Source organism: Poecilia formosa, unplaced genomic scaffold (genome assembly GCF_000485575.1).
Source record: "Poecilia formosa unplaced genomic scaffold, Poecilia_formosa-5.1.2 Scaffold141, whole genome shotgun sequence".
Taxonomy (NCBI): domain Eukaryota; kingdom Metazoa; phylum Chordata; class Actinopteri; order Cyprinodontiformes; family Poeciliidae; genus Poecilia; species Poecilia formosa.
In genome coordinates this window covers 184,899-200,980 of record NW_006800080.1, presented here as the reverse complement: position 1 = coordinate 200,980, position 16,082 = coordinate 184,899, and the positions used below count along the sequence as shown (strand labels likewise).

Below are 16,082 nucleotides of genomic sequence, written 5' to 3'. Positions count from 1 at the left end.
TATATATATATATATATAAATAATGTGTCCTTGTACTAAACAATACATAGTTTAAACAGCGGATCTGGGTGTGTTAATTATGAACTGCTTTGTAAATACAGTATAGCAAGGGGGCAATCAGTCCATCGCTCTGCTGAAGGGTTAACAAAGCACTGGTTGCCACAGTTGTAGCTCATGTCCTGAAATATCTGTGTTGCTTTTAAAGCAGCGACTCTAAGCTGCAGCCCAGGTGTTGTGGATCTCACCCAACATTTTGAATGCGCTTTTCCTCTGAATTATTTCACAGCTGAGGTTATCCCCATGGCTTCTTCACATTTTTTTTCGCCTGCATTTTTTTATCACTCAACTTTCCAAATAATGTGCTCAGACACAGTTTTTATAGTGATGAACTTTGAGACTCTCTGTAATGTTCTGTTGAGCAGGTGTCAACTCTACAGGCTTCTGCATTATTGAGTATTTCTAAATTAACCATTCTTTTCCAATAGTCCAATTCATTTGAGTTGTGAGCCATTATTATTAAGATTAAATCAAAACAAAAGCCTCTTCAGAGCTTGTATGTATGTCTGATTCAAGATGTGATTTCACCATTGCGATATTTTGTGATAGACCAAGAAAACTTCTAAGACATCTGGGAGGTTAACCTTTGAGAACCGGAATTGGAAATCATTGGTCTAAATGGAGTAACTCAATGGGAAACGGTTTTCAAGAGTTAACTACATTGCTTTGAATGTCTATTAAAACAAATTTTTTTTACGTCCCATCTTTGTGACCTGCTCTCTCATGAGAGCCATTGCTTTGATCCAGAAAATCAGACTCATTCCACCTTTCCTTTTGTCAACATCAAAGGCCATAGCCTTTCCTCCACTGAGCTCAGACCCTAAATTGGATTTTAATAATTGAGAAGAGCTGCCCTTTAAGGTATTAAGTGGTCCGTGTGCTGCCTTGGTACTTTTTCCTCCTCAGCCCTGCCTGACTGCTATCAGAAATGCAAAGGTTCTTTCGTGCTCATTGCAGCTGATGACTTACGAACTTTTCTCGCCTACAGGTTCTTAGCAATGAGAACCTACTAACTCTGAAAAACGTGAGGCAAGAGGACGCAGGGAAATATGTCTGCCGCGCCGTCGTCCCACGTGTCGGAGCCGGGGAGAAGGAAGTCTCTCTTACCGTAAATGGTGAGTAGTGTCACCGTTGGGTCCCCCACACAAACTGGTCATGATGGCCTCCACATAGCTGCCGTCTGTAAAACGTAGACAGTAGGATGAATCTGGAGGTCTGAGGTCAACAGCAACAACAAGAAAGCAATTTGTCACTGTAGTCAGCATTCTGTTTCCGTTGTAGCTCATAGACGCCATTCACTGAGAAACTTCTAACATAACATTCTGCTTCTCTTCAGCAGTCTTTCATTTGATATATCATTTTCTTGAAAACGTGGTTAATTTACAGCGCGGGCCTTGAATTATAATGCCCGCCAATAGATGTAGCACATAAAACCGGTACAAAAACATGTTCATGCAGATTAAGCTTCCTAACCAAACTAATTTGATGCACAATACACAGTCCTTTCATTAGATCTCACTACTGTGAAGCCTTTCCATAATAAAAGAAAAAAAAATTAAAATCAACACAAACTGGCCTTTTCAGGACATGGTCTTACATTTCATAAACAGGTGAAATGTGCTTAAATGCTAATTAGATTCAGCATGAGTCACAGGGAGGCTGCCTTTTTCTGAGGCACTGACTAACTAATGAATACCAGCCTTGGTGGGAGACCTGGCAACTCTCAAATAAATGACTTCATTATCAGTGCTTGATATTCATGGAGCATGCTTCAGCATGGCAGAGGGTCTGAGTTGTGGGATTTACATGTTGTTGTTTTTTTTTACATCCCCCTGTGTCCATCTGTGAGAAACCTGGACAAAATACAAGACCTAAAAACAAGGATATTGTTAACACTTGCACTGGATCAGGCAAAGCTAACAAAATGCTTTGCCTGTAAGCAACTCTCATGCTGATTTAGGGATGAAGATATTTCAAGTGGCAAACATGCTGTTTAAAGGTTTCCCTTTTCACAAACCCAGACACTGGTTTTGCATATCAGAGGGAACGAGATACCAGCATTCCCTCAAGCAAAGGATCAGAACCATGACTTTCTCTGAACCGCAAGGAGGCCCCTCGTTCTGGGAAAGGAATTAAGTCTAAACCCTCGCAAGAGAGGAAAATTCACGTCTCCTTCTATTGTCTCCCATTCCTTTGATAGCAACCTAGTGTGCCATTCTCTTTGCAGCTTTATTATTTACACTGAATACGTTTCACCCACTGTACTCGCTGTTATTTTGATTGCACCTCTTTTTTTTTTCTTCTCAACTAATGGAGATTGTGTTGTTTTTCAAAATGATGCCATGAAAGAAAGATGATGGACTGTTTTAATAAAGATTACAACACAACTCAGGGCACTCTGGGAAACCTGCGGCAAAGCTGAGATGACATGTTTACTTGGTCTCTGTAGAAATCCTTCAAGTGAATTTGGAATGCCCTGCAGTCTTTTTTTATTTCTTAATGCTCTTTGTTCTTTGCCTATTTTGTGTATCTCCAACCTCCGCGCTCGAATTGTCATTTGACATTCAAAGCCTCCATTCTTTTTAGCCTTCTGAATAATTGAATTCCATCTCTTCTTCCCAACTTTCTGAGGAATCTTGAGTCAATTCTCACCCAGACCTTGAGGCAAATCAGATAGTCCGACTGTGCAAACACCGCGGTTGAAGTGGTGTCGTGTGGGGAGCTCTCAACCGGTATTCATTGATTGCCCCATGCCACCATCTCATCCACAAATGAACCTCGCTTCTCGTCGGCCCTTTTTTACCCCCAACATCATCGACTGTCAGATGCACACAATTGATTCCGACCACGATTTCCTAAGATAGCAGATGTGCAGGGTTTGTCAGCAGGATTGCTGTGGCACAATAACAGATCAGGGAAGGAAAGCTGCACCACATTTCTAGTATTCATGATGTGATGGCATCTGTTGCACTTTTTGCTGCTTTTGTATTATTTGTTTTTCCCGCAGTCATCCGCTGATTCCTTAAAGCCATCATTTAAATTACATGTGTTTATAATTTGTCATCCCCTCTGTCTCCCCCAGTCGTTTTGTGTCACCGACTCCCACTGTGGCATACCCACGTGAGCATGAGGATTTTTCTTTCCCTGGGGAAGAATGTAATTTAATTATAATCAAACAGCTAGCAGGGGAAGCAGTTTGTGTTTAAATCACTAATGGATATATATTGCTTACTGCAGTCAACCATTTTTCAGAATGGATTCGTTTCTCGGGGTTCAAATGCAAAGTTGGAAAGTGGCTTAATGCATGTAGGACAGTCTGGGACGTTTTAATTGCCTGTTGTTTAGCACAAATTATTACTGCAAACTGTCTAAATTTTTATCATCCTGATGAGATGGGAGTAACAGACCATTTCTGGGATGCTTGAAAATATTTAACTTTTAAGCTAAAGGCCATCTATTTACACTGTAAGTAATTCATCCATGTGTCAGTAAGTTTTTTACTTTGTGTGGGCAAAATGACACTCAAATGAGCCCAGTGCAACTGAAGGAGGGAGTGACAGCTGGAAAATCCTGCAATATCCCACAGAACACTGGCTTTTTTTTAGTTCCTAGACTCTCTTTATATAGCTGGGTAATTAGCAGTCCTGCATTTTTAAAACTGGATGTTATATCATGAAAGATTAAAAAAAAAAACTCTGCATTTGGGATGTAGCAAATGTAATCTAACCAGTTCAACTTCTGCTGTGTGTAAAAGAATAACTTCAAACACCACACACTGTCTGCTCAGCTCAAGCTATATTTTTGAGCCGTTTATGCCCCATTTTTAAAACCAGGGTGATTCATTTAAAGGTTTTGGCTTGTACAGAAGATTACATTGTCTACTCTAATTTTAGATTTTAATGTCTTACTCATTTTGGGGTATAAAATATAAATGCACAGGTTTTTTTTGTTTGTTTTTTTTTTACTTTCTGTAATCTTCATAAGCCCAACTAGATGAGTGTTGTGCAAGAAATATTTTCAATTAAATAATGACCTTCATTCTAAAACTGAAAGAAGTCAAACTTAAAGAAAAATTGGACAAATGGATAACTTAGAAAATGTCACTAACTGAAAGAACTGCAATAACTATGAAAACTGGTAACTGTTCCCTGTGTTTAATTGTCAATTTTGTTTTACTTATTTTTTATTTATTTATTTTTTTCTGTGGTGGGTGTTTTCTTTGTCTGTTTATTAAAAAAAAATAAGGAAAACAACTTATTAAAAAATAAAGCAAAAACCACAACTGGAGCAGACACTGCATATAGATGCCGATTACAGTGGACTTACTAATAGGATTTGCAATTGAAATATTTTTGTTCTAAAGGCAATTAGCTAGAATGGAAGACATTATATATTTTACCTAGCATACAGAGGAGGCTCTTGCTGCATGGATGTACAGAGGGAGAGATTTGAATAAAGCAGCAGTCTATATGCGTTTGGCCCACAAGCCACAGATGCTGCTTCTTAACTAATTAGGGTGTTGCTGGAAACAAGGAACATTAAAATAAAAAAATACCTCGGTGTGTATTTTGTTTAATCATTTTTACACAAATAAAACCAAGCTGACTATTTACTTGTGGCAAGTGAAAGCACAGTTGGAAAGCTATGTGTTGTAACTTTTATTATTTGAAGAAAAAAATCGAAGCTTCAGCATTTAAACAGCAGCGTGGGGTTGGACTCTGCTCTTTCTACAAAGTTTAGACATTTAAAACACACACGCACACTGTTAGGCAGTGTTTCGCACTGCCTAGCACATACATACACACACCCACACACACACACACACACACACACACACACACACGTATATATCAAATACAAAGTAGAAACATGTAGCCCTTCACATCTAATTTTTTATTTGCAATAAAATATTTGTTTAGAAGTAGCGAACAAAACTCTGCTGTTAGATGATAATGAGTTTGTGCCACACTTTGTTTCTCTGTATGAACTCTTTGCAGAGATGTTGTCCGTAAATTGTGAATCTTATTTCAGCTCCAGTTTTAAGCGCTATGTTTGACCAGAAAATAAAACCGCGAGTGTTTGTGGCCTGTGGCGGTGGTATTAAGTTACTCGGAGTGTGTTTCATGATCTCTAGTGGAGAAGATTCAGATCTTGTTTTTAATCAGCCCAATCGAAGAAAGAGATAATAATTTGCAACTTCGCCAAATCTACTCTGACTTAATGTAGGTGATGGGATGCAGTGAAGCTGAAGTTCTACTTTTTGTAGGTTTATTTGCTTTTTACAGGTACAGATTTAAATCAACAACTCACTTGCTGATAATTATTTAAATGAAAATAAAACTATTTTCTTTCCATGCCCAAATGAGCATTACATTTCTACGTATTCTATTGTTAATGTATTTGCACAAACGGGTCCTAATGCTATTATTTATGACAAATTCATGTGTCAGTTTGTGTTTTTTTTTTTTTTTTTTTTTTTGACAAAAACATGAACTGACTGATTGACAGGTTTAGTGGAAACATCTCAGTGGAAATCATGGCTATGAATGAGCAAAACATTGACAGTCTCACTTGTTTCTGTTTTTTTCCCCTTTGCAAAAAAAAAAGGAAAATAAGTGCATAGAAATCCTTAGAACCACACGGAGGCAGAGGGGGAAATGTCAAGCAAATGTCTAACTTAAGGGAAGGAAATGTTAGCTGTGGCATTTTGACACCCACACTGATATTGTGTAATCAGCTTGCAATGTCCACTCTTGAGGCAACACCTCCTCAAATGAGCGAGGAAAACATTGCACCTAACATTTTGATTACCTTCCCTGCTGCCTAGCATTGATGTTGTAGTGCCACCCACCTCCCTATTATGAACATGTTTGTGCTCTGATCAGACAGTGCAAGTAGCAAACACATGCATTCATAACACACACACGCAAACTCTTTTAACCCAGCCTGTGTGATAAAGATATCTAATTATATACCTAATTTGCAGCTCAGATCCATAGAATAAATCCTCCCCAGCCATTAAAACCAACAAAGCAATTGATCTTGCAGACAACTGGAGTTAATGCTAACCATGTACATTCAATTTTATAATCAGGAGGTAATGCATGTAAATGACACCTGTCAAACACATCATGTATTGTAGACAGTAGCATATACTTTCTGTATGTGCAGGTAAACTTGTTGAGGAAGAGGATCAGCTTTTGGTGTATTTATCATAGATTGTCTGCAGCATTCAGCATGCAGCAGTAGCAGCGTTACAGCATCCTCCAGAAGGATACCAAGACACCATCTGGCAAAGTCTCATTAAAATGCTAATTCATTTTAATAAGAGACAGGTAATAAACTGCAGTTATGTATCGTCGGCGAGATGGCAGAGAGCAGGAGTTTGAGGAAGTCGGCAGGGATGTGAGTTATCTTGCTAATCAAGAATCTATCTCGCTTACCCCCCACGTTAAACCACATCCTTAACCTTAACCGTCTCATATGTGATATAACGTTTGGTTTGAACTGGGTTTCAGGACAATGGGATCCTCTTATGTGGAAACTTTTCTGTTATTAGATACCAAAAGCTGGGATCATTCTTGGTTTTTCCTCAGTATCTTCTTTAATCAAGCCCCAAAAACAGAATCTTCACACTGCATTTGGTTAAATATGAAGTAGTTTATATCTACAATGAAAAAAAAAAAAAACTTTAGATTCCATATTTACATTGTTTTTGCCATACCTAATAATGTCAGACAAGTTGGGTTACTTACTTTGGTAGATAACTCAGACGTGTCAAACTGGTGGTGGAAAGACAGAAAGACAGAAATAAGAGCAGAAAAAAGTACATCCAAGTAACAGATGGGACACATACTACATTAGAGAGCAGAGTTGAAAAGTTCATTTATTTCACTAATTCAAGTTAAAAAGTAAAATATTTTGGGGGGGTTTCAAGTGGTTCAATTTTAAATTTGAACCACTCCAAATTTAAAATTGAAGAGACTGTAGGACAAAAGGTCGTGGTTAAAGAAGCTGCCGGTTCAAAGAGTACTGACTCAGAGGACATTTAGTGACTCAGAGGACATTTAGTGACTCAGAGGACATTTAGTGACTCAGAGGACATTTAGTGACTCAGAGCACATTTAGTGGAAAGTTGGATGGAAGAAAAATTGTGGCCCAAAAAAGCGCACAACCAACAAGCATAACAACAAGCTTCACGGGGTTGTGAAACTAAGTCTACCGTAAAGGCTCACATGGTGTTGATTGCAACTGGGGCCAGAGTTTAAAGCCCCCACGTGTGTATCAAGACCGTGGGCAACAACTGTTGCATTCCTCGTGGCTAGCTATTCTTGAACTGGAGACATTTCTACATTAAAAATCCTTTTTCTTTTAGGTCTTATGTATCATTAACATTTTCTGAGGAATTAATTTTTTGTTTTGATTTGCTGTAAATTATAATCATTTGTCAATCACCTGAAGTACATCAGTCTTGTAAAATGAATCAGTGCATGAGTTTTACTTTTTGAATTAATTGACTGAAGTGAAGGACTTTAACAAGGATATTCCAACTCATTAAGATCCCCCTTTAAACAAATGTAATTTATATATTTTTTTTTTACAGTTTTACTCTATTGAACACATTGACGATCAAGTGTGAACTCACCTGAATGATGGAATAGATTGGATGTGATTGTCTGCATATTGCTGTCACCTGGTGTGAGCATCTTCCTGGCCAGATGGTGAGCAGTCCAGCCGCTTAGGCTGAGCTGCCCTTGTCTGGTGAGGTTTTGTACCTGGACCAAAGCTGAAGATCCAGCTGCTTGAAGCCCTTGCCAGTTGCTCTTGTTGATTTAACAAGCTTATTATCAGACACATCTGTTATTTAGTGTGTCATTAGTTAATATGAATTAGACAAAACAAATAGCACAGCTAAAAAGGGAATCTCAAATAAACAGTGTTTATTTATTTGCATTCACAAAAACAAAAAAACAAAAAAAAGCTCAGATTTGTGAAGCTTTATTTAGTGACCTGCTCGTGCAGGGTTAAGCTCTGTTGGAGGCAAAATGATTGTATTGGGACACTGAAAAGCAGGCTACGTGATAAGAACAACGGTATTGTCTAATTTTAGTTGATCATTCTACATTATGCTCCAAAGGACAGCGTTTATCACATTTGGAAAAATCAAGCATGGAATGTATTAGCGCATTCTTGATCCACACTGAGGTCTAGCTCACTATTTACCTGATTCAATCCATCTGGGGTAAAACTGTTAGGCATGGATGAGACATGTGCATTACACAGAGATCCAATCTGTCTTGGGAGTCTTGAATTAGTGAGTACTTCAGCAGTCGCTGCTTGGAACAGAAGACATTTTGTAGTCTAATCTACCAGCAAGAACCTAATTGAGCAGAATTATCATATGACCTGGAACTGAAAATGTCTTTAAATATTCATGTTTCAATTTCTGTGTGTTTATTTTTTTATTTTTTTATTTTTTTTGTTTCAGGGCCACCTACCATATCCAGCACACAGACTCAGCAAGCATTACATGGAGAGAAAGGTCAAATCAAATGTTTCATTCGAAGTACGCCTCCACCGGACCGCATTGTGAGTACATTTAGGTTGACTTACGCTTTTCATCACATTTACGCTTCAAACATTCCTCACTGTCATTGCAAACCAAGAACAAAAAATATCTCTTATCTCATATGAAACTTTGATATAAAATAAATATAAAAAGGTAAAAATCCCCAGATTTTCAAGTTGTTTAAAAAAGGGGGCATTAATCTACAGTATTAATGTTGTGATTTTTGAGCATCATTTGTAATACTTTACTATACCAAATATTATGCATTTTATGTCAGATTATTTAATAAGAATAAGCTGCGAGGAAATGTTTGTTTCAGAGAATTCATAAAGCCGCTGGTTAGAAAATGTTTAAACAAGGTCCAAACACTGAAAGTGTTTCATTTTTTAAATGGATGTCTTGTCATAAAGCAGCAAATGAGGTACTAAATCAATTTGTTTTCATTTTTTTTTTCAGTCTGGGTCAGTTGTCTTTATTCAAATATAAACTTTGTTTCTGACTCTTTCATCTTCTTTAAACCATGCTTTTTTCTCTCTCTCTGCCGTGTAAATAATAAAACAAAGTAATTTGTTTGCACAGACAAAAACTACTGTTTGTTTGTCTGTGCAAATAGACAGTAGTTTGCAGGGACTTCATGCAAACTGTTGCATGAAGTCCCTGAACCATCAAACTCGTCTGTTTAAAGAGTGGGAAGACTACATACATTTTACATTAAATCTGATTAGGATTAATAAAGTCAGATTACTGAACAGGCAAGTAAACAAATGGACACAACATACTTTTTTTCCTCAATAAGCATACTCCACTAGAAGGATTTTATTAATATTCTAATATTTACAAGTGTTTGAACCAGCAGAAGCCACAACTAGCTTTTATACGTTGTCCAGTCTAAAGCGCATTGACTGCTTCTTTTTAAGTCTTATCACTGTCAACTTCTGTGACATACACAACTACTTATTGAGATGACAAACCCCCCCTCAAATAAATGTTTCTTTTGTCGATTGTGACACCACGCAGTGCACCCTGCAATGTGCTTTTGTTTTGTTTACATAGAAAATTCATCAAGGCAATAATTTGCTACACTTATGTTGTTAAATGCTCATTTTAGTACCATCACAAGAACATCACAAGAAAAACACATTTCACAGAACGATAGGCAAAGAGTAGTCTTAATTCAAATTCTTCTAAAAACCCATGGGAATAGTCATTGTAAAAACATGCAAAAAGTCTTCAAAGGTACATCAAGTTTTCTCAAGTGAAGAAACGCATAATGTATCTAAAAGTGATTACTAGGAAGTTGAAGTCGGACGATCATGTAGAGAAGAAGAAAATCCATCCATCCATCCATCCATCCAGCCAGCCAGCCATCGATCCATCCATCGATCCATCCATCCATCCATCCATCCATCCATCCATCCATCCATCCATGGCATGGTTTCTTGCAGCCAAAGAGGAAAATGCTATAATCACCTTTTAAAAAGTGTGGACCACTTTTAAATTTGCTATGAATCTACAAAGCACATATATAGTGAGGTTGACATTATTTTACATTTTAGAAAATGTATTAAAAGATGGCACTTCAAAATGTGTTTTAATATATAGCAAGATCAAAAGATAATCTGCAGATTGACCTTTGCTGGGAAAGTATGAAGGCCAGTGGTTAAGAAAGCCTTGGCTCATCTTCGCTCTTCTGTTTTTATGTGTTTGTAACTTACACTGGATTTCTACATTCATTTTGAATCCAGTCCTGTCAGTGACCCCTGCAACTATTTTATCAGGCCTGGTCATGGAAGGAAACTGTTCTGGAGTCTGGAACCTCTGGCCGCTACACTGTGGAGACTGTCAACACAGAGGAGGGAGTCATTTCAACACTCACCATGAGCAACATCGTCCCAGCCGACTTTCAGACCATCTACAACTGCACAGCGTGGAACAGCTTTGGCTCTGACACAGAGATCATACGCCTTAAGGAACAAGGTGGGAGCCAAGGTTCGACAGGTTCCACCTTCCTCTTTTCATATGCAGTGCTCGTTGGTGTCTAGATAGTAGCTGTAGGTAGTCTGTCAGCTGTAATATTTTGTATGTATCGCTGTGGTTGATTCCATCTGAACGACTGAATTTGTGAATATACAGTGCGAGAGTGATGCCGTCATATATTAAAAAAAATCAATATGTTTTATATTTTGTTTATTTAAAAGTTAATCTTCAGAGTTCAGCACAGTTCCTGTCAGCTTGTCCCTACCTTTTCAAGGTATGGTTGCATATCAAAACATGTGTATGGGTTTAGATGTGAGAAAATTAGAATTTCATAGATAAAAAAAAACTAAAACACAGACCTTTGATAAATATAACAAGACCCTGTTTCGAATAGCAGAGGTAAATAAGGATGAAGATGGTAGGATTTTAGCTGTTTCTTTGTTATTATTTTTTTCTTTTCTTAAGTGTTGTAATAAATATTAGCTTAATCGATTATATAGTATTTTGGGCTGCTATCAATTAGGGCTACTCCAAGCTTTTAGCATGCGGAGGAAAGACAATTATTTTTAGTGCAAAGGCTGATATGAACTTTTGCTTTCATCAGCCTAAGGATGACATTTGGTGGTTTATGTATATTATGTCAGCGTTGCAACAAACACTTACAAAAAGTTCATAGGAGCCTGGATTGGCTGAAAATCAAATTGCATATGCTACTACAGAGAAGCATAGATAGGCAGTGCTGAAGCATTTTTAATGAAGCTGCATATTTTTTAATACTCTAAGAAATATAACCATTCTTTTTCTCCAGTATAGCAAAAGTCACATTTCTTCTAGTCTCTTCTTGCAAACAATTAATAGCACATTGTTAATATAAATAAAAAGTGAATAAGTGCTTTTATGTTGTTAAATGATCACCTATTATTTTGCATTTGCTTAAAACAGAAGATATTCATAAATGTGTACTGGGACCTTTTACTTGCACAACAGCCTATAAATACATGCCCTCTGGTTCAGTCTTTTCCCAGATGCAATGATCTGTTCCAGAGCGCACAAACATGATTATCCTTAAATGGATGCAGAAACGCTTCCACTCTATTCAATGAAAATTACAGCACTATGTAAAATGGTCCTAGTAGCCCGACTGAGTGTAAATTAAATTTTATCAGACCGGACAGTGAGAAAATAAAAGGAAAATGTTTACCCACGGTAATTAGTTTTAGTTTGGATTTGCTGCTGGTAGAGCGTACGGCTTCCTATTTGCAACATTGTTCTCGTCTATTTCTACAACGTGCTGCCGCAGACAATTAAAAATAAGCCAAAGAAACCATCTTCACAATGACTGTTTGATATCACGCGCTCTCCTGCCATGTCCAATGTTCGGTATGAATGTGTGATATTTGTGGCGCTGTATTATAGAAGGACATGTCTTGATGTTGCTTTCTACAGAATCTCTCCCAGTGGCTGTGATCATCGGCATCGCCGTGGGAGCTTTCGTCGCCTTCATTGTCCTAATGGGCACCATCAGCGCGTTCTGCTGCACCCGCTCCCAGAGAAGTATGTCTCCTTTATGCTTTTGTCTCCACCAAAGCATGCATGCCAGAGCGCGGTTTTGTGCCTGAGCATTTCTGGAAAAAATGTCCATCTGTTTAAATTTATAGATGGGGGCAAATGTGTTGTCGCCTCCAGAATGGATATGTAAAAAGCCTAAAAATAAATTCTGGTTTTCTTGAACAAATATTTATTTTTTTATTTTTTTATATAGTGGAATATACTGGAAAAAAGTTATCTTTTCATTTCCACAGTTTTATTCCGTGAGGAGGAAAATCTAATTGAATAATTGTTACTGGTGGCACCATGCTATAAGACTTCACAAGGATACAGAGAGAAGGATCTCTGACATTCCTCTTTACATTATCTCTCCAGACTATCCAAAGTCCTGGCTCTCTTATGATCTCTTCTGTTCAGCTAATCTCACACATTTTTTTAGGCTTTAATGACCTTCATTGAAGAGTAAATAGACAGAAAATAAATGGGAGAAAGAAAGATAAGAAATAATGTAAATGACCTGAGACCAGAGGTCAAGCCCAGGACAACTGCGTTGAGGACTACAGCTTGTGCACACGGTGCACATGCTGTATCCATTGATCCATCTAGTTTTCTATTAGATTTAGGTATAAGGAGTAAAATGGGAACGCAAGAAGTTTGATGTAGTATCTGGTGAACCACTGTTTTATGAATTTCGTTATCCTGCTGAACGAAAAACAGAAACTATGTTTTTGGTTTTCTAGTAGCATCTCCCAGACAGTGGCAGCTGTTAATCACTAGGTAGGGTCGTCATGTTGCAGTTGGAAAGCTGTGGTTACATTGCTACTTCTTAATTGCCTTAAGAAATGCAATTAACCTTAAGCTATGGATTGGTATACAAGTGTCCAAACAACATGGCGGGGTGAAACAGACTCATAATGCAGGCTCCTTTGAGTGGTCTGTACCACCAGAAAAGCCCTATTGTTCAGTCCAATTACAGTTTTTTTTTTTCTTACAATCTCCTACAACTGCAAAGACAAATGTATCACAGCTCCTCCTCCTTAGTTAACTGTTAGCTTGAGGTGTTTTTTCACATATTAATCTTTGTTTCACACCAGACCCAAAAGTAGCCCTAAGCTAAATCTTAGTCTCATTTGATTAAGAGCACAGGTACATAAGCATTTAGCAGACTCAGCATTTTAGGGCTGGTGATGGTAAAACAGAAAACACTTTTCTTTTTTATTTTTTTAGATAACTCCTGAACAACTGGTAGGCGTGTAAACAGTATTTAACAGTCGTTAGATCTACTGTCCCCAAGACGCCACTCTTTTCTGCACTTCTCTAAGAATGAACTTTGAAGGCACCTCCTTCACCACCCTGCTCAGTTTGTCTAGAGGTATATATCGGGTATATATAAATATATATATACCCCAAGAAAACAAAATGTAGTTGAATACTCATAGAAATTTCATTGCATTCCATGTAAAATTATTGTTAAGGCTACCAATAATTGTGCCAAGGCCAATTTTGTTTAAAGCTAGTTTGGTCACTTTCCTCCCACTGAATAAATGTAATCAAGTCAAAGGTTGGTTCTTTCTGCGTTTGTCAGTGATTATGCTTTAACAACACATGAATTTATCTTGAGGCTTTTTAACATTTTTTCCCTGGGGTGCCAAGACGTTTGTTTGCATGTGTAGATATTGCTTTGATTTAAATAAAATAAAATAAAATAAAATCAGTGCAATACAAATAACCCAAAAGATTTGTTTTTAAAAAAAGATTCAACACAATTATCACAAGATGAATCACTGGTCAAGATGGATGTTTTGTTTGTTTGTTTGTTTGTTTGTTTGTTTGTTTGTTTGTTTGGTGGTGCAGAAAGAGCCAGATTGCGATCAGGACTCATTTCATGCAATCTCAGTCTGGCCTGCACTTGCTGTGGAGGCTCTGTACATCTTCCATTTTGTTTGCTGCCACCCGCCCATAAACCAAGTGACTCAAGTTAGTTAGAGGCAGTCAGTTGCTGCCTCTATCCAAAAAACCACGCTGTGTGCTACTGGTCCCTTCAGCATGTCTATTGTCTGTATACTACAGAGGAAGTGCACCTGGTTATGCCCTCACTGCCCGTCTCCATCTGTGCTCACCAGAGAGAAGTTGCAAGCAAAATTAAGACAGAAAGTAAGACCTTGTTATATGACAGAATAACATCCGCTTTGTCCCGAACAGAATGAGCCATCGTTGGGGAAACTGCAGATTTCATTTCTGTAAAGAGAAAAGATAATCTTGTGTTGGCAGGGAAACAATGTGATTAATAATGCTTTGTGTTGTTTTTCGGGAAATGGGTGCGCTCTAACAGAGCAAACCCGGGGTGTCTCTGCTAAATATTACAACGGTGCAAATTATTCTGTCAACAAATACAGATTGCCATTTGTCGCAGCTCATTAAGGTGCGTTGTTTGCGCTGTCTGTTCACGGCAGATCTGAAGGGAGTCGTGTCTGCAAAGAACGACATCCGGGTGGAGATTGTGCACAAAGACCACAACGCGGCCCGGGAAAATGAAGAACACAACTCCATGAAACAGCTGATGGTGAGTGTGAGTGTCACAGCATACTTACTTTACACTTCCTTCTTCTTTTTTTTTCTGTTTGCAAAAAGAAGTTGTCAGCTTTTATTTATTTATTTTTTCCTTTTGTTTTGCATCTGCACGTCCTTTCAGGGCCGACAACTAAATAATGAATGAACGCTACGGCTGGTTGTGTTGTTTTCCGTGGAATAAATTATTTCATGAGTAATGGACGTGGAAAAAAGGCATCTAGACTGAACGTGTGTTTTAGTCCCGGGAATGATTTTTTTCGTTGTGTACCGTCGGTTACATGAAAGGAGCAAACCAGAGTCGACATATAAAGGTGCATACTATGTGATCCTTTCAGAGATTTCCTATCTACATGTCTTATTGGCTCAGTAGAGTACTTCTTCTTTTGAGCTTTAACTTTGGTCGTCTTGCTGTTAGTTTTTAATGTTTTCGAGTTGCATTGCAGACTGCATTAAATGTGAGTGCAGAGAATTGAACTCAGCTACCTCACATAGCTGCATTTTGTAAAGATAAATAAAAGATATTCATGGATGAATTATTAATACCGCCTGGCAGCCCTGAGTGAAGGTGTAGCATGTTTGACTGATATTAAAAAAGAAGAACAAGTGATAAAAGTTAAACCAGTTTGCTTCAGAACATTTTTTTTTTTTCTTTTACTGTGAGCGCAGGAGCCTCGGAAACGGCTCCGTTTCTTAATATACTTTACTTGATGTCTGTGTAGGTTGAACGAGGAGAGTTCCAGCAGGAATCTGTTCTGAAGCAGCTGGAGGTGTTACAAGAGGAGGAGAAGGAGTATCAGCACATTAAGGTACGGCTCATGATCAATGGCGGCACGAATGCGAGAACCTGGGAGAACAATAGGGAAAAGAAGGTGGTGGGAGAGAAAATACCTTGGGGGCAAATGAAGGGCTTCAGTTCTGGAACTAAAATAACTAAAAGAGCAATAATTCTTCTCCTACATTGATTTAAAAGTATAAAGGCCCTGGCAAAGGGGTTGGGTATTTATCAACAGCATGTATTTTTTTATTGTTATTCTGAATACTCTCAATTTTATTTTCAACCCTCTCAATTTTTGCTTATCAGTTTTACTGGATCAAGTTTTTGAATTTATGCTTTTTTTCCAAGGACAAAAAAAAAAGTTGTCGTTCTGTGTTGGTTCTTTCAAAAAGTAGCTTCAAAAGTTTACAAATTCAAAATTGATTACATAGCTGGCATGCACCGTAACCTACTGTTAGCAGTCAGGTTGCGGTGTTCCTCTCAATCTAATCTACTTGGCCAGCTCCACTGTGAGACAGATTTCAATCTCAGCGACACTAAATAGGCAGCGGCAGAATCACAGCAAGTGAGGAAAACAAAATGTGA

At 38.0% G+C, this 16,082-nt stretch overlaps 1 protein-coding gene across 16 annotated transcripts in view; it reads left to right on the top strand.

Moving 5' to 3' along the window:
- Nucleotides 1-16,082, top strand: part of kirrel3b (kirre like nephrin family adhesion molecule 3b) — a 340,233-nt gene that overhangs the window by 317,177 nt on the left and 6,974 nt on the right. For 9 of the 16 annotated variants that reach the window (XM_016676742.1, XM_016676740.1, XM_016676741.1 and 6 more), the window contains 7 exons: nucleotides 1,046-1,172; nucleotides 8,546-8,646; nucleotides 10,405-10,615; nucleotides 12,050-12,157; nucleotides 14,222-14,305; nucleotides 14,605-14,720; nucleotides 15,442-15,528. In XM_016676742.1, coding sequence (XP_016532228.1) covers nucleotides 1,046-1,172; nucleotides 8,546-8,646; nucleotides 10,405-10,615; nucleotides 12,050-12,157; nucleotides 14,222-14,305; nucleotides 14,605-14,720; nucleotides 15,442-15,528 — 834 coding nt within the window. The remainder of the gene's footprint in view (nucleotides 1-1,045; nucleotides 1,173-8,545; nucleotides 8,647-10,404; nucleotides 10,616-12,049; nucleotides 12,158-14,221; nucleotides 14,306-14,604; nucleotides 14,721-15,441; nucleotides 15,529-16,082) is intronic. The other 7 variants (XM_016676754.1, XM_016676755.1, XM_016676750.1 and 4 more) reach the window with 6 other exon arrangements.